Source organism: Rattus rattus, chromosome 12 (genome assembly GCF_011064425.1).
Source record: "Rattus rattus isolate New Zealand chromosome 12, Rrattus_CSIRO_v1, whole genome shotgun sequence".
Taxonomy (NCBI): Eukaryota; Metazoa; Chordata; class Mammalia; order Rodentia; family Muridae; genus Rattus; species Rattus rattus.
The window spans coordinates 82,018,765-82,041,908 of NC_046165.1; the positions used below are offsets into that span (position 1 = coordinate 82,018,765).

The window sequence follows — 23,144 nt, forward strand, 5'->3', positions numbered from 1 at the left end:
TTGCAAACACTGTGGGAGTAGGAGCTCACTCTCTGTTCGGTTATAAGTCCAAGACCCACCCTGACCCCTGCTGTCAGTGCAGAGGTACACTGGGAATTTAAACCCTCTATCAAACACTGTAGAGCTTTATCCTTTCAGATTGCCGGACCCTGGAAAGGAGGCAGTCCAGCCCCTTCTGCATGCCTCTAGACACCCATGACACAACGCTCCATTCTCACAAGTCTCCCTTTCTCTCAGCTTTGCTTCTGTGACTCAACCTGAAATGTCAGGCTTCTCCTTGTTGTTTCTGAGATGGTTTCTCTGTATAATAACTCTGCCCCCTGGCTGTCCTATAGATCAGGCTGACCTTGAACCCACAGAGATCCACCTGATGCAGTCTCCGAAGTGTTGAGATTAAAGGTGTATTCCACCACGACCTGCTTGTTTTTTTGTTGTTTTGTTTTGTTTTTGCGTTTCTCAAGCCCTTTGATAAGTCACTAGATCATACAATCCTCATTGCTGTCATTTGACCACATATCTTATCTCATTGATGTAGAATTTTAGAAACAGTGCAGTATATAATAGCGTCTCTCAATTATTCCATCTCTTTTAATCTAGGAAGGGCAGTGAAAAATCAAATAATCAGGTAGTTAGTAAGGATGTAGAGTAATGATTAAGTTTCACAGTGATAGATATTAATGACGAACAAGCTTTTGTGTGTATATTTTGTACTTTTGGAGTACCAGCAAAAAATAGTTTTGTGTGTGCTCCATTAGTCATAGCTATTTTTTTATAGTCCTGCTGTGTGTTCGGTATCAGGTACTAATGATGATCAAGTCATAATAGCACACAACAACACAATGAGTTGCATGAGTTAACAACTTGCACGAGTTAGCATTTGAGTTCTTCATAGTCGTGTTCCAAATGCATACAAGGTAACAGCTTTAGTAAAGGAAGGTTTTATTGTGGCTTACAGTTCCTGGAGTTCCTTCTAGTGTCTTGGGGTTTATTTTGCTGCAGCCTGTGAGGTTTGGTGGGGCACAGTTTTTTCACATCATGATGGCCAGAAAGTAAAGAAAGGGAAGTGACCCACTTCTACCTTCCAGGGCCACCCTCCTCACTATCTGCAATTACTGCCTTCAGCTTCTGCATCCGTCAAGGAATTAATCCACTCACCAGGCAGAGCCCTGAATAGTCAGTGGCTGGACACACCCAGAGGTGTGTTTTCATTACATCTCAGTATTTGTTAACTTCGTGGTCCAAGGAAGGGGAATGAGGCCCGGGTAGTTTGGTTAAGTTGCCCAACATGTGGCATTTATTCATGACCCTTAGATCTATGCCAGGCTATCTCCGCCGTGGTATTTGTCTTTATCGAACTGACCTAATTGAACCTTGTCTACAGAGTTTATTTTTAGTATTCCAAAAGAGGTCCTTTCTTCCACAGCCGGAAGCAGATCCTGATACTATCTTTATGTTTCTCACCACGAAATCCAGATGAATGGAGTTTGGAGTGGGGAGTTCCAGGACTCCCTGTCCTGTCAACCAGCACCCCCATATTGACTGGCAGGTCCCAGTGAGACAGTACCTTGCAGCTTAACTACCTGCTTTAGATGTGCTTTTTGCCCCCTTTGATGTCATGAAATATCTCGGAGCCAGCAGAGCATTGCAAGTTAATTAGTTGCGTGCACAGCGGGAGATTCTGGAAACAGGCAGCCACCAGCCGCTCAAGGATGAGAAGTTACTTGAGACACCCGAAATCAGGCCATTAATGAGCCATCTTGATGAGCAGGGGATGAGGGCTGTGAAGCAAGGCCAAGCTGCACTCTGTCTAAGGGTGTGTGGGTCTCATGTCACGACAGTGGACTATGAACCAGACCTTAGTCTTAAGCGGGGGTGACTGCTGGGAGGTTGTCTTCGGGAGGGGTGGGGGAGCACCAGTAGAGTGGTACAGCGAGGATTTAGAATTTATGTGGTGCCACTTTAATTTGGAAAACACATTAAGAGGATTAGACCAAACGAGGAGCGTTTATTTATTCATTAATTTTTCTCATAGCACGAATTCAAAACGAAGGAGTTGGGTGCCTATTTCGTACTGAGTGTTTCTTGTACTTTATGAGAACCAAGCACAGCAGGCTTCTAAATTTGTGAATAAGATTCAGCCTAGGCCAGAGAGACAGCTCAGCAGGTAAGAACACTTGCTTAATAAGCACAAAGATCTGGAACCCAAGGGGGGAAAAAAAAACCCCAGATGCCTTGGGCGCCATTTGTAATTCTAGCCCCTGCTCTCACCTGATGAATGGGAGGTTGAGAAGGCTCCATTGAAAGCTGGAATAAGTAGTTCAAAAAATGGCAGAAATAAGAAAAGAGACGCCACCGAAGAACAATCTGAAATGAGTATTTGGTGGACCAATACTTGCTCTTTTTAAAATTGTACTTATTTATTTTATGCGTCTGAGAGCTTTGTCTGTCTGTATGTTCACCATGTACCTACCTGGTACCGGCATAGACTAGAAGGTGATGTTACGTCTCTCGGGACTTACAAGTGATTGTGAGCTACCAAGTGGGTACTGGGAATTCAACCTGGGTCCCCTGCAACAGGGCAGCCAATCCTCATCACGGCTGAGCCACCTCTCCAGATGGGGTGGTCATACCTATGGCTCACGGAGTTCACTCATGCGGTACTTTTGTGCCTCCATTTCCTTGCCTGTGTGTAGGTTACGCAGCCCTCGATTTGTCACAGAATGACTGAGGTATTAATGTCAACAATGAAGCCAGCTGCCTGGCTTGATGACCAGGTTATCGTTTGGGGGATAGTGAAAGCCCTCGCAAGGGTGGCACAACCATAATGTGTTCTTGGGGCTGGAGAGGCAGCTCAGTTCCTAGCACCCACGTGGTGGCTTGTGACCACCTATAAGTCTAGTTCAGGTTCATCCCTCTTCTGACCTCTGTGGGCACCAGGCACATATGTGGTTCACTGATTCACATGTAGACCAATCAATCAATCAATCAATCAATCAATAAAAATTTTCAAACAATTATTTTTTATTTTTTTTAAATACGCTCTTCATGGGACAGAACACTTTGTTCCTGCACCGTGTTTCTGGATACCCTGAATACAGATTCTCTATGCCCCTGGCATATGAATGGGTCACGGAGTCCTTTTCCACCTCATGTATTTAGCAAGCAGGATGCTCAGGGAAGTTAGCAGAGAAGGACTGAGAACTGTGCCCCACCTGGATTTCATATACCGTGCTCAAGGAAAGCCCACCAGTGTGGGAGTTGTAAATAACCTAAGGGGTCACAGACCTTGTGTGGCCATGGCTTCCTCTCAGCCGACTCTCTCATTCCCATCCTTTAATTCTTGATAAACTGTCTCTATTTCTAGTTTTGTGTCTTCAATTCCTTGCTGTGTGACATAAGAACCTAGATACTTGAGCGGGTCGGCTGGGACTCAAATCCACACTGATAATGAGTACATGGAGTCTGGGGATGTGGGAAAACTGTGAATGGAACTTTGCAGTACGAACGTATAATAGAAGTAGGAAAGACGTGCTATTTGTGAATAAATTAATTTTTATGGGGAGTTTTAATTACCTACATGAAATAATAAAAATCACTTAGGCACACAGTGGTTGACCGCTGAATTGTGCAAAGTAGATAGATTCTTAGGGAAACAGGGATGCTACCCAGGGAGGCAGGAATAGGGCGCAGTGGGTAGCGGAGAAAGGCCAAGGAAGAAAAGAAATTTTCGTTATCTGAAGCGGGGCCTGTCTCATGAGGTTGTGTTGCTCTGGAATCCAAGGTGACTCCAGGTTTAGGGCAATGGCTACTCTCTGTTTTCCGTCTTAGGGAAGACAGGTTGGTGACGCACACAGCCACTCCTTGAGTGACTTACACGCCTGTGCAAAGTCACGCAGGTATCCAACAAGAGGAAGGCACCGATGTCAGGCCCGTCTCCTCCTTTCATCTACCTAGTGAGCCCTAGTGAGTGCTTTTTGACAAAGGCAGCTTCTAAGTGCCTGTTAGACTATGTTCCTTTGACTTCGGTCATAAACAATCTGAGAACAAGGGAATGAGAGCCACTCTCTGGAACCGTGTGAGATAGCTTTCTTCCCATTGTCTGTGTTCTAGCATCAGCCCGCGCGGTATTCAGACCCGGTATTCAGAGCATAGGATGCCATGGCTTTGGAATGGTACTGGAAAGAATCGGTACCCAGCAAGGAAAAGAAAGGAGCATTCTTAACCCCTTCACCACCGAGTAAATTCTGCCTGTGCTTTATTTAGTGTTACAAGGTGTGGAGACCTGAAGAAGTTTGCTACCTTTTTCCAAATTAAGCAATGCTTTTTGTTTTAATTTTGGAAACCCTTTTAGTGTTGACGACACTGCATAAAGAGCTTGTGCTCCTTGCTGGGAGCCTGAAGAGGCCAGGTCTGTATTTACAAAAGATCCTGTAGCCAGCGCACATGAGCGCCACTCCTTAGACTAGTGGCAGATAGAGGAACGACAGGTTCTTTCCTGAGGATGCTGACTGACCCCGGAATGCCCCGACTGATTTTTTTTTTCCCATCATGCAATTTACTTCCCTTTGGGATCTTACTCAAAGAGAGAAAAACGGTATCAGTGGATTTATTCACAAAGAAATGCCAAATAGAATCTGAGCTATTAAGCATCGTTCAGGCCCACAATGTTTGGATATCTGTTTACATGAACTTTCTCAGCAGGCAGGCTTACAAGCTACAGCTTAAAGAAACCTGTGCTCTTGATCAAAACATCTTTTTTTTGTTTTTGGGAGCTACATGTTTATGGAGGGATATGGGGAAGCAGCTTAGTGCTAATAAATGAAAACAGCGTCTCTAAATTTGCCCCTTAACAAAGCGCCAGTTCCCTGCTGCACGGAGAATGGCCGCTGATTGCCTCTGCCTCTTCCTTTGTTCAGCTCTCCTGAAAGTGCTTATGCTCCTCTGAGGCTTTGTCCGTTCTTTTATCTGCAGGGAAAGGACTTCTCATTTCTGATTAGACCACTTGTTTTTCAGAGTGAGGATCCAACTGTTTTGGGATCACTTAGCATTTTCCTGGGATGTGGGTTCCTGAACTCAAGAATTTGGCCGTGTGGCGGGCTGGACTTGCAGTATGCTTGCCGGCTTAGTGCTCTCTTCTAGAACGGGAGGGCAACAGGACTGTGCTGTCCTCTAATCACCGTCCATAGATATGGACTCTCTTTGAATGCTCTGACTTAGTTAACGTTCCCTTCCGTTTTTCTTTCTGCCTTAATCTCACAGGGTAGATGGCCTTACGGTTTTGAAATGTAGAATAGTAATGTGTCAGTTATTTTTCTATTAAAATAAAATGCTATGGACAGAAGCAATTTATGGGGGAACGTTTCTTTAGGATAGAGTCTATAATGTCAGTGGTGACTTGGCAGCAGGGGTCAGGAGCGGGAAGCGGGTTGGTCGCATTGTATCTGCACACAGGAAGCAGAGAGCAAACTGGAACTGGGGTGAGGCTATGAACTCAGGAGGCCTGGCCACAGTGATTCATGTACTTGCCTCTAGCAAGGTTCCAGTTTTAAGAGTTCCATAACCTTGACTGGGGACCAGGTGTTCCAACACAGAGACTGTAGGGGACAGTTCACACTGAGACCACGGCAGGCGCTTAGGAGCCTGATTCTTTGTGACTAGCAGTCTTCAGACAACAAAGCAGTCGTATACCTTCCTCGTTGCCTTTTATCTGTTTTCTTACTTTTGCATTACCGTTCACAAACACGAGGTTTTATTTAAAGTGTCATGGGCGATTTATGATAATAAACTATTTTCTGTGTGAATTATAGAGAGTCATGGTCAAAGGTAACCAGCAAGTCAGTAACATCAACCAGCAACGTGAGTCAAGTACAGCTTAGCTCACGCTTAGCTACGTGCTTCTTGGACCTGCACGTAGAAGAAAAGTTCAGACTGGCCTCTAGGTGGTGGTTCCCCTCAGAACTGCCAAGAAGACCTTACCTTTTAAAGTGATTAGGGCAGAGACAGGAACCATCTGTTAAGAGCGTCAGTCCTTCCTCTACTCTTTGCTTCGTGGTTCTATCCAAGTGCCAGGTTACCTCGTCTCTTCAGACTTCTCTTTCTCTATCCTGAAATGACAATAGATCTTCAGTAGCAAAGAGCCTGCCTGAGGGTGCTGGTGTGCGACCGGTGGCTGTAAATGATGCCTGTTAATAAGGAATGGATGAGGGATGAATGGGGGATAGCTAAGGGGGCTACAAATTGTCCTCTTCCTCTCACATGCTTCATCACAGCAGAGTGTATCTCAAAATGAGGACATGACTGGCGTAAGGAACTTAGGGAAATCTACTGATGAGTTGCTGGATGTGTGTTGTAGCCTGTTTTTGTTCTAGAACCATATTTCCATGTATGTGATTCTTCATACCCACTACTCAAGAGGCTGAAGCTGAAGGATTACTGTGAGTTTGAGGTCAGTGTTAGGTTAGAACCCAGGTTCTAGCTAACCTGGGTTTTGGAAAGTGGTCCGATCTTGGGGTTTGGGGGAGAAAGGAAGGAAGAAAAAAAAGAAAAGATAAAGGAAAGGACGATCACAATAGTAACAAAACCTCAAACACATTTCCTCCGGAGACACTAAGTTAGGGTAACGAATATAAAGTTACACAGTTGATAACACCTAAGACTGCCCTTTGCTGCTGTCCTGTTACAGTTTCACTTTCTTTTGTACTTCTGGTCACTTTGTGTCTGTGAGTTTTCATGGTACCCTTGCCTCAGCACATGTGTGGAGGTCAGTGTATAATGGTGGATTGTTCTCTTCGCCCATCCCGAGTTTGTGGGATTGAAGTCCGGTGTCAGGCTGTCAGATGCCAGGCTATGAAACAAGCTCCTTTTCCTGCTGAGGAGTAAACATCTCCACCACGGGTCTTTCTGTCAGCATTTGGGGACCCTGTCCTCTTCATCCCTAGTTAGGGTAAATGGTGGCTACCTCTTACCATTCTGGAGCTGTAAAGCCTGTGCATTTCATTTCCACATACCATGCAGATTATTTTTCTGTTGGACACTTTTGAGGTAGCAATGTTCTTTCTTGTCAATAAGAGTATGTCATTTCTGTAATTCCTGTCATTGAGTTTGTTGTTCTCCACCAGTAGTCTCCTTTAGCCCTTATACCTGTCATACTCATTCTTCTGGTTTGATGAAGATCTCCATCAAACCTTTCACATTGATGATAAACTTAGACATATTGGAAAGCAAGAATGCTAGCCTTATTTTGTTTGGCTTTTTGATAGATACAGGGTTTCATGTAATCCAGACTGTCCTCTAATTAACTGTGTATGCTTAGGCTGACCTTGAACCTCTCTTTTTTTTGTGTATCCACCTCTGAAAGGCAGCCCTGTGTCACCATCTGGTTTATGGTGTGCTGGGAATAGAACACAGGACCGCTTGTGTTGTGGACAAGCACGGTGCCCACTGCATTACATTCTCAGCTCCTGATGTGTTGCTCTTTGCCAGGTTTCTTTGGAAAGCCCCTGTAAGTCCAGTAAGTTAGTCATCAGACACCTCCTTCTTCATGGACCAGTCTGCTGCCCTTGGAGAACTGTATGCTGAGATTTCTCAGAGAGGTTTCGGTTAATCCTGCTGTGGTACCGTTATGGACATTGAGAACATGAGCTGATTTTCGCAGGCAGGCAGCTCCTGTGTACACCTGGGTGGCAGAAGCCTTGGGGAGTCCTGACAGGAAAAAACAAATCCCTTCTTGAGGAATCCTACCTAACGTGCCATTACAGTGATGGAAAGATCTATCTTCAGCCCTAGCCTTTTGAGCATTTTCATCAAAGAATTTGACAAGGGAGATGGATGAATTAAATTTGTGAATGGTGTGTTGCCAAGAGGCATCTATCAGAAATTGGAGGGAAAAAAACCATCAGGATCTCCCCAGTTCTCAAGAGGTCAGATCGGAGCATGAAAACAAAGCATACTGAATGAGAAAAGCACAGGAGTGCAGTCCAGTGATGGAGAGGATTGGGCTTTGCCTCTGATTGCCTCATCGGGTCTTTGCAGCCAGGGAATGAGCCTCACCGTCCACTTGTAGCAGTTAGAGCATTTGTCTCTTATAGGACATCACACGGGGTGAAAGCATTGAGCCTCAGTGAAGACTCTTCTGACTTCTCAAACCTATGGGGGCTTTTATAGTTGTCACTTTAAGGATAAAATATAACATCTTGTTTGCTATGAAGCCAGCTTCGCCCATGAAGAAGGCTGGTCATGGTTCCACGGTGAATCTGCCAGATTTAGTCTGTTGTTTGAAATTATTGCCAGGAATCTTTTCTGCCTGTTTTCCCTTTAACCAACCCCTTCAGCCCTGGAAGTTTGGACGCTACAGATAGCTTTTATATAAGAGTCTATAATTTCTCAATGCTTTAAAGAGCTAAAGAGTAGAGTGCACTTATATAACTCTACCACCAAAGTACCTGCAACATGGAGCAAAGACCCCCAGAGAGAAGTTGCCCTTTTTCTGCATCTCTTACTTTTGTTTTGGTTAATTACGGAAGTGGTGTTTATGTTCTCAAAATATATCAAATCCTGAAGGTCTGTATCTTCCTAGAAGCTAGTGTCTTTTTACCCCAGTTAGTCATTTTACAGGCTGCCCTTTTGCCTTTGGGTGAACCATTCCTGGATGTGATGTGTATTGATTTTCCTCAGATGCTATGATGTAGTCATGTAGTCACAACTCTGGGACCAGCTTCTTTTCCCCACAGAATGGTATGAGATACTCGTGCCTCTTAAACTTCTCTGCACCTCTAATACTTCTAGATCAATAGTACAATATATAATTTGATGTTTACAGCACACGATTGCTGAAAACTCACCTTTCCTAGTGCATTAGCACTTTATTGTCTTGCATGGTTATTTTTTGATGTGCACGCAGATAAACACATAGATCACTTATTTTTCTTTCTCCCTCTGCGGTGGTAGTGATTGAACCCGGGGCCTTACAGTTCTTAGGTCATTGTGGTGCCACTGACTCGTTCCTAGGCCCAGTTTTCTGTGTTTTAAAATGAGCGGTGGTACTTCATCATGCACATGGGCTTTTCCACTTAGAAATGTAACTCGGAGTCTGTTCTTAGCTTAAGGAGCTTTTCCTCCTTTCATCCGTCTCCCCAACTCCATTCCTGATTACTGCTTCTTCTCCTGTATTGATTTGATATACTCTACTTAACTAGCCCTTCAGTGATGTGTACATATCTGGGATGTTAATCTTGGATGTTACTGATGCTGCTACCACAACTAACCTCACCCTTTTAACAGTTGCAAAGTGTATCCGTGGAAGTAACACTCTGAGCAAAGGAGTGCACATTTACAATTTTAATAGTCGCCGCCTCCCATGTAGATTGCCTGGTTATATAGTCCAGCTGCGAAAGTACTGTATCAGAACATGGTACATCCCCGCAGGCCTGGAACTGACTTAGATCTGTCACTCTCCGTATGAGGACAGCTTTCCTAGCTTCTAAGCATCCATTGCCTTATCTCTAACACAAAGAAACCAACATGTACTTGACAGGAGTTGTTGAAAGGGTCAAGGATGGCACAGTGTAGGAAGTTTTCATCACCCTGAATATAATGAATATTCTCCCAAAGAGCAAAGCCCTGCTGGTGTCATTCTATTCCTGACTGCTCTATGGCACTCTGTCATTTGATACCTGGGATAAGAATAGGGTTTCAAACAGTAAACAAGAGATATTGTGTAAGTGTGTGCACATGTATATGCATGTGTGGGAATGTGTGTGTGGGAGTGTATAAGTGTGTGAGTGTCTGTTCTTGGTTTGTGTGTGTCTGTGTGTGTGTCTGTGTGTGTATGTGCGTGTGTAAGTGTGTGCACGTGTATATGCATGTGTGGGAATATGTGTGTGGGAGTGTATAAATGTGTGTCTGTGCTTGGTGTGTGTGTGTGTGTGTCTGTGTGTGTGTCTGTGTGTGTGTGTGTGTGTGTGTGTGTGTGTGTGTATATGCATGTGTATGTAAGTGTGTGCATGTGTATATGCATGCATGTGTAAGTGCGTGCATGTGTATATGCATGTGTGTGTATGTGTGTCTGTGTGTCTGTGTGTTAGTTACTCTGTACATGTGCTGAAGTTTGTCGTGAACTCAAGCAACTAACATAAAACACTCAGAGCTGAATTCTGTTACTGAGGACTGCACAGCAGCCCTCCCTTCTTCAGACAGAAGTACAGCCATGTTTAAACCAGACCTTCAACTCAGGGGCTTTTTTTCCTCTCTGAGTTGCGACTTTGACCTTCCAGGAGAGTTCATTATCACACCAGCAAGTCATCCCCACATAATAACCTGAGCAGGCAAGTCTGAGGCAGAAGAAGACTTTCCGTGAGCCTCTAGTGATCACGTTAAGTCTTTCTTGGACTCTTATCTGTGACCTTGGTGTTACTAGAGTAAAAATTTACAGCAAAGAACTCCAGACCTTGTTTCCTCTCCTTTTGTCTAAATGAGATCTTTCAATCCTAGCCCACGTTTGTTTCCCTTACAGGGGAAGAAAATGTAGGAAGAGCAGGAAAAAGGGAGGGAATCCAGAGCTGCCCCTGTGTGCCAGCCAGCGCACACTGCTGACTTTTATCTGTATCGTTTGTCAGTTCCATCTTGACGGATCTGTAGAATGCACGGAGTCATTGAACTGGTAGTCTTACACCAGTGTTTGGATGATCTCTTGTAGCATTCGTTACAAACAGCAGGAAGCCTGCCCAGTCTTAAACACTAAGGCACTTGAAATGTGTCTAAAGATATAATTTACATTCCAAGTGTGCTGCGTTCAGGGACCTGACCTCTTATTTCTTTCCCCTCCCTCTCGGTTCTGCTTTCTGATTTTCCTATTATCTTCTGTTTGCAGGGCGTGTCCCTCCCTTCCTTCTCCAGTCAGATTTGGGGAAGAGCCAGGTTTTTCCCACAGGGTCAGCAACACAAAGGCTGGGCCTCCCTGTATGAATAGCATCAACCTAAATCAAACCCTCTGAATAGGGAACCCCCGTGGCATAGTCAGTGTAGGCCTTGGCGGAAAACATTTCCTGACACGTACTGCTGAAGAAGGTTGGGCATCTGTGAGTTGCCCTATTTCTAGTTGGGTGTTGTTCCAGTTAGAGTTACTGCAGTGAAACACCATGACCAAAGCCACTTGAAGAGAAAAGGGTTTGCTGGGTTTACCCTTCCACAGCATAGTCCATCATGACAGCAGTCAGGACATGAGCTCAAGTGGAGCAGTAACCTGGGATGCAGAGGCCATAGAGGAGAGCTGCTTACTGGCTTACTTCCCCTAGTTTACTCAGCCTGCTTCCTTATAGAACCCAGGACCACCAGCCCAGGGGTGAACCTACTCAGAGTGGGCTGGACCCTCTCCCAGTGGTCACTAATTAGGAACAAGCCTTATGGGGTTGTTTTCTTCATTGAGGTTACCTCTCTTCAGATGACTTTTTTTTTTCTGATGCCATTTCTAAAGTTGGGTCAGAGTTCACGCCAGTGTGACCCAAGGGTTCAGATGTGGTTTCTTAAGGAGCGTTATCACCCTCAGTCATGTTTCTTCTGCTCTAACTATATGCGCTCTCTCTCTCTCTCTCTCTCTCTCTCTCTCTCTCTCTCTCTCTCTCTCTCTCTCTGTAATCCTCAGCAGTTCCTGTGGCTAACTTTAAGAATGTGTCTGGTGTGGTACAGGGTGGCTAGAGAATGTAAACAGACATAAGACAGAGCGATCCATGTCTATAATCCCAACAGTAACTGGGGGGTGGCAGGCAGAAGAAGACGCTGGTCTGTGAGATCAAAGCCATCCTGGTGTACATAGTGAGTTCTAAGCTATCTTGACAGACCCTTTCTCCTGAAAACAAGACAAATGTACCCATAAAGTTGTTTTGTGTGTTACCAGAAGTGCTTGTACAGAGCTTAGAATGTTCTAGAATTTTGAACTTTGTCTTATATAAGAGAAATGAGCCTTGATCAAACAGGATTAAGTTTCAACTCTACTTTCCCCCGCTAAATCATAAGTGGAAAGAGCAAACCTGTAATTCACCTATTCTCTCCTCCCCTGGCTACACCGTTTCCAGACATTACTAATGGATCTAGGCTTCATGAATAAGCCCACAATAGTAATCAAGCAGTCTGGCAATCATTTCATTCTAGTACATCACTTTTTCTTAACTCCCTTGTACAACACATCTGAGCTCTCAGTTCTTTGTGTAGTGCTCTTTCCCCTCCTTCTGCGATGGCCTCTGTTGAATCTAAGAGGTAAAAACGGCGAAAGATCACAGACTTTGCCAAGTAACAATCGTTGGCCGCTTGAGATGTATCTCAGTTGAATAAAACGGAAACCCAACTTTAGACCTAGAATCAGTTTCTCTCCATCTTATAAGCCTATAAGTTATTGTGCAACAAAGCCTGAGGTGACATCACTAACAGTTTAGACACACAGTGGCCAGTCCTATGCAGTGTCTGTAAGAGGCCCCACTTGAGACCATACCAAGATTTGGAGGTATGAAATGATCCCAGTTAGAGTCAGACATTTGTGTTGAATGTTGAGTAGGCTGTGACATGAAGGGCTTTATCTGAGATATTTTTGAACACGCACAGTTAGAGACTTGGACTTTGAAAGACCTTCAGTCCTGTCCATTGCTCCTGTGACACATACCCTGTTTTCCTCTGCTGTTTCTCTTGTATGTACTATCCCCTTCTATGAGTGTCCCTGTGCTGTCATACTGCTATGGCCAGGCCTCCTGGATGACATTAATTACCATGTTATATGTTTTAGAAAAGTAGAGACTCTCCAGGGCCCGGAGAGCTAAATCGGTGGCTAAGAGCAATTGTGGTTCTTTCGGAGGCCCTGGAATCAAGTCCCAGAAGCCTTATGGTGGCTCAGAACCTCTATATATAATTCGTGTGGTTCGTGTGTGTGTGTGTGTGTGTGTGTGTGTGTGTGTGTGTGTGAGAGAGAGAGAGAGAGAGAGAGAGAGAGAGAGAGAGAGAGAGAGAGAGAGAGAGAGAGAGGAGAGGAGAGACAGAGAGAGAGAGAGAGAGAGAGAGAGCTTCTTACAAGTACCAGAAGAAACTGGACAGATAGTAGTTGGTAGTGAGAAATGCACAGCCCGCTGCCCCTCTGTTCTGTTCTCAGGCGTTCCTTATGATGTTTCAGCTGCTTATTGATAGCTCCCATCACGGATAGGAAATAGGAATACAATGCTGTCCTGCTTAAAATTTACAAACAAAAATGTGGAGGCTAATTTTATCATCTATAAAGCCATCGCTCACTTCGGCACTGAGTTAGGAACTGAAATATTTCTCCTAACACAGATGAACAACTCCGTAATTATGCATTAATTAATAAAAGCAGCAGCGAGCACGCCGAGTGCTTTTTAGCCCTTTTTCCATTTTTCTACATGTATAACAATAAATGCATAAATAGTAATTAAGTTACTAGTTCTGGTGTGAGCAAACACATCATAAACGGAATCTCACGAAGTGTTTTTAATTAAAAATGGGATAATTTAAAGATGTGTATGAGATTGGGGGGAAAAGCATTAATTATACTTGGTAAAAAAAAAACCAAACACATGTAATTTGGATTTTTGCTGTTGGTTGAAAGTGGACAACAAGATACAGAGTAATAAGCCTAGATTCAGGTAATGTTTTTAATAAAAGTTCCTTGAGGGGGGCATTAATAAACATATTGGACTGGAAACAGCACATAACATGTATATTAGTTTTACTTTTAATTAGATTTAGACAGAATTCATTATTTTTAATGGCTTTTCATTAGTGAATGGAAACCATTATTTGAATCTATTGTGGAAAAATAATTTCAAGATGCATATTTATTTTTTGAAAAATACCATGTATGTATTTAAGGAAAGCATAGTTCGGAATAGGGATTGGGTGAATCGTATGCGCCGTAAGTAAATCTTCTATCTTTATCTCGGGTCAGTTATTAATAGAGAACTGTATTGAAGCAGGGTGGTACATTTGTCTTATCTCCACTTTTAAGTACTGTTTCTTATTATGGGTCATGTTGACCATGGGCAAACATGAAGAGAGTATTCTCCCTCCCTCCTTCCCTCTCTGTCTCTGTCTCTCTCTCTCCCTGATCTATTTGCATTTCGTTTGAATAAATAGAATAGCTAGTATTGGTTTAAAATTGTTACCTGTGGACCAGCTCCTTGAAGATATGTCTGCCTAAAAAAGAAATGCTGAATTTCAAACAGGCTCTGAGATATCCACCTGGATTTGTAGGACTTGCAGCTATCTCGTTGTAGGGAATTCTGTCGGCTAAGAGCAGACGGTTGGAATGAATCTCCGGTTGTGTGATTTATTCTCCATACTGTGGGAATCCATCTTCCTGATGCTCATGTCCTGAACTGTAGCGTCCCACGATGAGAAAAATACAGTGACTTGTTAATGGCCCACTGAGGAGGAGTTTGTTATCTTAATGCACAGATGATCCATGAATTAAGCTAATAATGTTGTTTCTTAACTACAGTTTTTAAAGGTGAATGTCTTCAACTTTATATGTCAAAAGGCTTTTTGTTTATATGACTGTAAATAATGAAACATCACCCTTAAGCTTGCTGAAGTCCCTACCCCCTACTCCTGTAGCCCAGCCTTTCTTTCCTGGGTCTTTGCTCTGTGTAAATACTGCCCATGCATAAATTATGTACCAACTGTTACCTATAAATCGTCCCTGTTTGTATCACCTCTTAGGTCATGGACAGGTCCCAAATGCACTCAAGAATACCGATAATTGAACCTGTTTAACAAAGCTTACCATTGCGTCTAGCTTCTGCACACATTTAGAAATACTTCCTTTTTCTATTGGTAGGCATCCACTGAAGGATGACTTTTTGGTGGGACGTGAGGTACACACCTGCAATTGTAGTACATGGGTACCTGATGCTGAAGAGTGGTGATTTAGAGGCTAGCCTGAGCTACGCAGGCAGACTCCTTCTCCAAACAAACACACAGAAATTGGAAACAAAGGCAGTACCATGTCGTAGTGAGGTTAAGGTCTCTTTCTCTTTCTGTGGTCTGTGACGAGGTTTTACTCTGTCATGGTTTGTTGTTATTGGTGTGTGTGTGTGTCTGTTTGCTTTTGTGTGTGTTCATTTTGTTTTGTTTTCTGGCCTTGATGGTTTTCAGGTGCGTTGATCGAGTATTACATAGAGTGTTATTCATCTTGAGTTTTGCCCAATGTATTCTTCCTAGAAAGATAGACGGTATTGGAAGTGTCTGAAGAGCTACTTCAGAGGTGACAGGCCATCCTTAAAAAAGCCAGTCAGGATGTCCCCATTGTAACCAGGTCATGTAACAAGTGATGTTTGTAAGGCTTCCCCATTGTGAAGTTACTTTTCTAAACACCCTCCTCCCTCCCCTCCTATGCTGTTTTTCCGGGGCAAGTGGTGGAAGGACGGGTATCATGGAACTCAGGTTGGCCTTGGATTTTAACTCTCAAGCAAGTGTGAACTTCTGACCTCCCTCTCTCACCTGCAAAATGCTTAGATTACTGATAGGAGCTACACAGTCACTTGTAGGCCATGATGGGGAGATCCAAGCCATTCTTTGGTACATGTGGCACCCAACCAATGGAGCCACATCCCCAACCTCAGTTTTGTCGTCAAGCAAGTGACCAAATCAGGTAGATACAGCTAGCTTTAAGCCCCATTTCCCATAGAGATTGATCAGGTTTGCTTAAAACTCTCTGTCAAGGGTTGGGGATTTAGCTCAGTGGTAGAGCACTTGCCTAGCAAGCGCAAGGCCCTGGGTTCGGTCCCCAGCTCCGGAAGAAAAAAAAAAACTCTCTGTCAAGTGAGAAACCTGCAATAGACAACCTTGGCCAAGTCAGTGTGTGCTTGAGGAAATGATATCATTCAACTGTCCCCTCCTCTGCAAGTCCTCAGGAGGTCAGGGTCTCTTCCATAGTTCCAAGCTATAAAATAGATGTGTCCACCTCCTTTGGCTCACCCCTGTGCTTGTTTTTCTTATTCTGAAGCCTGCATCTTGAGAGTTATTTGCACATTTTGTAACCCAACAAAAAAACCAACAGTTGTAGTACCCGCCCCTTAGAAAGCTTTCCTTCAGAGTCTGCTATTGTGCTAGATTCGTGGCATGGAGGATCTCACAGAATTCAGCTAACTTCTTTTTGGTATGATCAACATATCACACAGATAAGACAGGAAAGCCATAGGAGTTTGTGTTGGCCAGAAGAACTCCAAGGAGACTGGGACAGCCCTTTTCCTGAGCACCTGTCTCTCATCACTGCGCCCAGCACTGAGCAAGTGTGAAGGTCGTGTTTAAATATGTTCTGAGAAGGGTAGAGCTTCATCATCCTTTGCTGCCTTTGAACAGAGAGGTCTGTGAAAGTATACATCGCAGTAGGAGTTTCAATAGGAACTCCCCATGCTTCCTGAAGGGCAGCAAAAGCTTGGACCCTATTCCACTCTTACTTTCAAAACCACGGTCATGAGTTCTGGACTGCTCAGTTAGCTCATAGATTCCTTCTTGCTCACCATAGTTTTATACCACACCTTACCTTGCCACAGTTAAGACTAATTCAGTGTATTAATGAAACTAAAGAGTGTTTACTGCTGAAATTCGCATCCTGACCCCACAGACCCAGGAGGTGAAGAAGATTTAGTAAACAGTCAGCAGATAGATATACAAAATTAAAGTGAAATCACAGCCAAGAACACGCAGAGTGTCACTACAAGACACTTTTCCACTCTTCTGTTCCTTCCTACTTAGATATTTTCATCCCAAAACATGCTTTAGTACTTACTTGAGGAGCTCATGTTAGATGACGGGAGGTAAAGGAGCACCAAGGATTGTCCTTTTAGGTGAAGAGCATCAGTTTACTTGGGTTTTCTGTTGCAGCGATAGAACATCACGACCAGGAGAAACTTGGAAGGAAAGGGTTAGGTTTAGGGCTTATAGTCTCCCCATCCAGGAAGACAGGGCAGGAGCTCAAGGCTCTTGAGTCAGGAACTGAATCAGAGGCTATGGAGGAGCGCTGATCACTAGTCTGTGCCTCATGGCTTGTTCAGTCTTCTTTCTTGTAGTACCTAGCCACCTGCCCAGGGTTGGCCCCACCCACAAGGAGCTGGACCCCTACGCATCAGTCATTAATCAAGTCAATGCCCTACAGATTGGCCTACAAGCAAATCTTATATGGCGGCATTTTCTTGATTGAGAATCGCTTTCCCCTAATTCCTCTAGCAAGTGTCAAGTTGATATAAAATCTTGAATAATATCGGCTATATACAGCAGGAATATAAGCTAGTTTCGGTCCCACCTAAGAAGTGCAGATCTCTGTTTGTTCAAGGTGCTTTGTGAAGGAAACAGGAAGTAAGAGATAGTGTGCCACAAGAAAATGTGTCCAAGATGGCTGACATCACCTGCCTAAGAGACACTGTTTTCTTGCAGTTTTACCTGATGCAGGGATTTGCAAAGTCCCAGCGACTTTTTTTCTACTATGGGGCATCTGCAAGAGCAGTAGCCTTGATCAGTACGGGACATGACAGTGGTCATATGTCCTACCTATAGCCATGCTCTTTCATGGCTTTGCTATCTGGAAGGGCCCATTATTTGGACCTAGAGAGAGGACACAGATATTCTGCCTGTGTGATCTGAGGCTACTCAGTGATATAAAGTTGAAGCCTGGAAGAATCTTGTCCCGTCCCACAGCTATAATCAGTAGTGGGGAAGACACGTGCTTATGAGTAAGGAGTAAGTTAGCAATGGTGACAATGAAGTCCAACGGAAACCAAGAGGAATGGTTCTAGGAGGCCATTTTTATGAACACCACACTTACAGCCGTTAGCTTCAGGTATACTCTCTCCATTCATTAAAAAGAAAATATCTTTCATCCTAGGCTGAATGAGGAACACTGTTAAATTCTCAAGGTTGGCAGGGTCTCTCTATTCAGGTAACAGGTGAATGGGTTGTTACTTTGGGCAAGGAAAAATCAGTCTGAGGCCTCTTATCCCACCAAGCTTTCCCTATTGCAGAAGGTAAACTTGTCAAGGAAGCTGTATTGTCAGAGGATTGAGCTACTGAAGTGCCCATTCCAAGAGTTCTTAAGAGAGAAAGAGCCCGTGAATGAGTTTGCCTTATTTTAGGTGGTAATGCCGTACCCATGATAGGAAGCCATCTCACTGTTGGTTTCGTTAGTTTTTTGTTTTTTTTTTCTTGGCAAGCTAGGTGTCTGATAACTAGCCTGTATTAAATGCCCTTTGTTGCTGTTTTTAAATTTTTTTATTCTACTTTACTTTGAAGCATTTACTCAAAATTCTAAAAAACCAAAAGCCTTCAACATGGTGAGACCGTCCAACTGTGAATGATTAAGGGTGTGAACTTCTATGAAGTGTCAACACCAGAGCGCTCTATACAGTCTGGAATGGTAACAGTGCTTGGAAGTGAGAATAGGTAATCGATCCCTGAAAGGATTGATTGGAGCCTGGAGAAAGGGTTCCATTGCCTCCGCTAATGACATGGGGGGTGGGGGTGGGGGGCTTCGCAAAGCAAGGGTGTCTGGAGCATGAAGCACTCCAGAGGAGAATTAATTTAAAATCTGAAGTGGAAGATCAGTTTCAATTAAAACTGCCCTTGAATATATATTGGGTGGAAGTGTGGAAGCGAGCATGCGGTCAGCCTGAACCCTACAATCGGAACGAGCGAATCCCACCAGTCTGAGCACTAATTATTTTTTTATAATCTCCTAAATTATATTTCACCCCTCTAATGTGGATGGTAAATACCCCGCTGACCTTAGTTTCTTTTTACTGTCATCATAATAATCTTTATTAGTGTAATAGTGGTGGTATAGTGAGATGATTATCAAGAGTCAGGCTTACAGTGACAGCTTGCCTTCATTAGTTCCTGGGCGTTGTATGTGTTTAGCCTTATTTCCCTTTGCCCCATGGCATTGGCTATTACTTTATTCCAATTAGATGTTTCTATAAGGCATTTTATATGTAGATGCCCACATACAATGTCCTATGTTTTGGCTATGACAGCCTATTCGTAGATGACCAGAATCCATATTTTGGTTCCCATTCCATGTACCAGCAGTTGACTCAGTCTTTCTATTTTTTTTTTTTTAATGGCATCTGAAAGGACATGGAGACAGTGGAAAGAAGCTAAGTAGAGTCCTTTGTTATCCCACCCTGACTCCGATCTCCTCTGACATGTACACAATGAAAATAAAGTTTGGCTAAAATGTTTGCAAAAAATACACTGCCTTCCTTTGTGGCTCCTGTTAGCCTTGGGGAACTTAAACAAGAGGTGCTGTGTTCTGTGTGAAAACTTGACCTTGCCTTGCTTCACTGCATTCTCACCCGAAAGGAAATGACAACGTTGACTTTTTCTAGAAAGTATTAAACACTTGCAAATGACTCAAAAGTGCCCCTGGCTTATTACACCTTTACCAATGTGTGAATGAGTCCTTTCTGATGGTCCACTTTTTCTCTTACTGTTAGGGATGGGCATTTGGGAGAATGACCGAGCAATATCGCTGAGCTGAAGTATTTTGCAGAGAGTGAGAATATGAATCATTTTAAGGACCTATTCCAATTGCTCTTGCAGCGACGATCTGTCCACTTTCTCGACAGAGAAGATGTCTGTGGTTGTCGCTTTTTTTCTTCTGATGTCGTTGTTTGTGCCTCCTTTCAGCTGCATGAGACATAAGGGACTGTGGAATGATTGCCTGGTGGTAGGGTTGACACAGACTGCAGCCCTTGTTGACTAGCAGGGAGACTTATGGGTTTTCTGCATCTTCCTTCACAGGGGGTGGTTGTGTGGGCAGGCACAAAAATGCCTAATTCACTTTTCTATTCAACTTTTTCTGTGTGATATTTAAACAGTTGAAAGCTAAAAGTGCAAGAATGTGTGTGTGTGTGTGTGTGCACACACCTATGTATGTGCACACATGAGAGCAAATGTGTGTATCGTGTCTGTATGTATTTGTGCATGTGTTGTGTGTGCATGTGAGTATATGTGTATCTCTGTGTGTGCCCATGTTTATCTTTATGCTTATCTTTGCTCTAGTGTGATGCCTGTGCTGTATCTTCTGAACTCTTTTGACTTGCTATTAGCCTGATACTTACAGGGCTCTCCCTCAATCTTTCGGCAAACGTTGTATCTTTCCTGCTTCGTTATATCAGTAAGATTCTAAAGGAGGCATGGACGTAGAAAGCTCTGAGAGCACACAGCCGTCACTTCACAGCCATCATGCCTAGTCTTTCATTTCCAAACTGGGCAGAGCAGCAAATGCAGTGTGTTTCTTGGCCTCCTGCCTTCTAGGGACCCAGCTGAGCTCTTCTGTGTGCTTGTTCCCTCTTTATCAATGCAAACGTTTTCATAGAAGTCTTTATTTCCGAGAGTGCTGAGTCTCAGCCGTGACGTCATCCTTCCTTTGCTTATGCTTATGGGATGGAGGCTTGGGAAGTAGGTGCAGGAGAAAGCTGTGGACAGACTGAGAACCTTCCACAGTCAGAGAAAGGAAATCCTGCTGGGCCTCCTCCATTGCTCAGAATGATTCTCATCTGGTTTGGAGTTGCATTTAGTCTAGAGTTTGTTTGTTTGTTTCTTCTCCTGTTCACAGGCTATTGTGAGCCAAGAGGAAAGTCATACTTGGGGTATTATTCACAGACCCAAAACATGCTAAACTAAGCTGCTTTTTTTTTTTAATGAATGAGCACTCCGCTTATTTTTAGGACGTCTATTTAAAGTTTTTCAAACATGGGAACAACCCTGAAGACCCTTCTACATAGCGTCCTGAGTCTGGCTAAGGATGAAGCCAGCAAGAGTTTGCTTGGAAATCGAAGAACCAGCCCATGGAGATGTGTGAAAACTATACTTTGGAAGATGTAGAACTCTTCTCAGCTTCGTGTGTGTGTGTGTGTGTGTGTGTGTGTGTGTGTGTGTGTGTGTGTGTGTGTGTGTGTGTGTGTGAGAGAGAGAGAGAGAGAGAGAGAGAGAGAGAGAGAGAGAGGCATGAGTATGTATGCAGGGCAGAGGTCAGCACCAGGTGTATTCTAGTGTTTTCCACCTTAGCTTTTGAAAGATTTTTTTCCTTTAATCTTGAGCCCACTATTTTAGCTAGACAATGAGTGTACCTGTCTTCTAACGCTAAGATTGCACGTATGGGCCACCATGCCTGGTTTTACACAGATGCTAAGGATCTGAACTTGGGTCCTCATGCTTGCTTACACTTTATCCACTAACCTACCTCCTCATCTGCCTTAGCTTCACGTCTTGTCTGTTTACACCCAGATGTTGGGTCTCGAGGACTGAAGTGTTGCTTTCTGTTCAACAGGTGCCTATGGTCCTGAGCACTGGGTCACATCTAGCGTCAGCTGCGGAGGCAGCCATCAGTCTCCTATAGACATTTTAGACCACCATGCTCGTGTTGGAGAAGAATACCAGGAGCTTCAACTTGATGGATTCGACAACGAGTCCTCTAACAAAACCTGGATGAAAAATACAGGGAAAACAGGTAGGGTGGGTTATTTATTTCTTTGTCTTTGTTTACCAGCAACAAAAACCACTTTATTCTAGCACGCTCGTGAAATAGTATCCACTGGTGTAAGGGACCTAAGCAGTCTTTGGTTTGACAGCCAACCAGTGTTTGACTTCAGGCAAATACCTAACCATTCTGTGCCTCAGTTTTTACAGATTTATAAAATATGTGTCATAAAATAATACCAGGTGGTTAACACCAGCGTTGCAGTCGTCCAGTGAATTAATGTGTTTGGTTCATAGACTGGACCTGAAGAGTGTACTCAGTATGTCTAACCATTCTGATGCGGCAGTCACCGACTACTGGCAGTTCCATTTAAATTTAAGTTTTAATTACAAAAAATAAAAGCTGAGCATGGTGACATACGCATATAACCTCGGCACTCGGGAGTCAGAGGCAGGCTGATCTGTGAATTTGAGAGCAACAGAGTGAGGTCCAGGATGGTCAGTGATGCACGGTGAGATCTTATCTGAGAAAAAGGAAGTGACAAAAAAATGCTCAATGCCATGCAACTGAGCCCTCTGGACACAGCTCAGAAGGCCACATAGGGTCAGTGGCTACCATACTGAGTGCTGCAGAGGGGGAGAATGGAGATATCCCATCGTCTTGGACACCATGCCTTGTTCAGATTGTGCAAGTGTCCGGGAGGCATGAACGACCTTAGCGCTTTATGTATCAGTCCCCTGGCTCACACCCTCCCCCTTCTTCCTGACAGCCTTGTCATCTGGGGGTTGGTGAATGCAGAACCATCTTTTCAGCGCTTGAAGTATCCTGGCTGATTGCTCCAGTGCAGCTAAAGGTTTCTGAGGTGTTCACAGATGTCACAGGGACGGTGCTTCACCCTCGTCTCCGATCTCCCTGGAGTCTGCATTGTGTCACTGTGTACTAGAACCAAGGATTAAGTTCCTATCTAAAGAGATTTCTGTCATCATCATGTATATATGAAGTATGCACACACACACCACACACACACACACACACATACCACACATACCACACACACACCACACCACAATACACATATAACCACCATACCACACATCACACACAACACACACACCACACAAACACACACACACCAAACATACACACACACACACACACACCAAACACACACACACACACCACACACACATACACCACACACATACACCACACACACACACACACACACACACACACCACACACACACACATATGACACACACACACACACACACACACACTGTGTATATATCGCTTATAACGAGTCCATTAAAATAAATGTCCTATTTCTCTCCATCTCAATGAGTCCTTTGCAACCAATCATGTCACCCTTAGTAATATACAGGACCCTAATGTCCTAAGGCTCTATTTGCCTAAAATGAAATTATCACCTGCCTTGGCCCCATGCGTGTCAGTGGACCTCAGACTTGTGTTTTCTTTAAACCTCCCTGTTTACGTCGGCCGCTTTAGGGACCCATTCTCTTTCTGCAGACCAGCATTTATCTGATTCTCCTCTCTGCTCTGATCTGGCTTGACTCCGTCACATAGCTGTTTGTCATACACGTCTTACAGTAATTCTTGGCCTCTCTCTCATAAGGCCCTGAGTACAGACCACTTTCTGCCCTTCGGTGGTTAC

At 43.9% G+C, this 23,144-nt stretch overlaps 1 protein-coding gene across 2 annotated transcripts in view; it reads left to right on the forward strand.

Annotated features, from left to right (window-relative positions):
• Ptprg (protein tyrosine phosphatase receptor type G) overlaps nucleotides 1-23,144 on the forward strand; it is a 671,028-nt gene that overhangs the window by 365,210 nt on the left and 282,674 nt on the right. For both annotated transcript variants that reach the window (XM_032918016.1, XM_032918017.1), the window contains exon 3: nucleotides 21,320-21,499. In XM_032918016.1, the coding sequence (XP_032773907.1) occupies nucleotides 21,320-21,499 (180 nt within the window). The remainder of the gene's footprint in view (nucleotides 1-21,319; nucleotides 21,500-23,144) is intronic.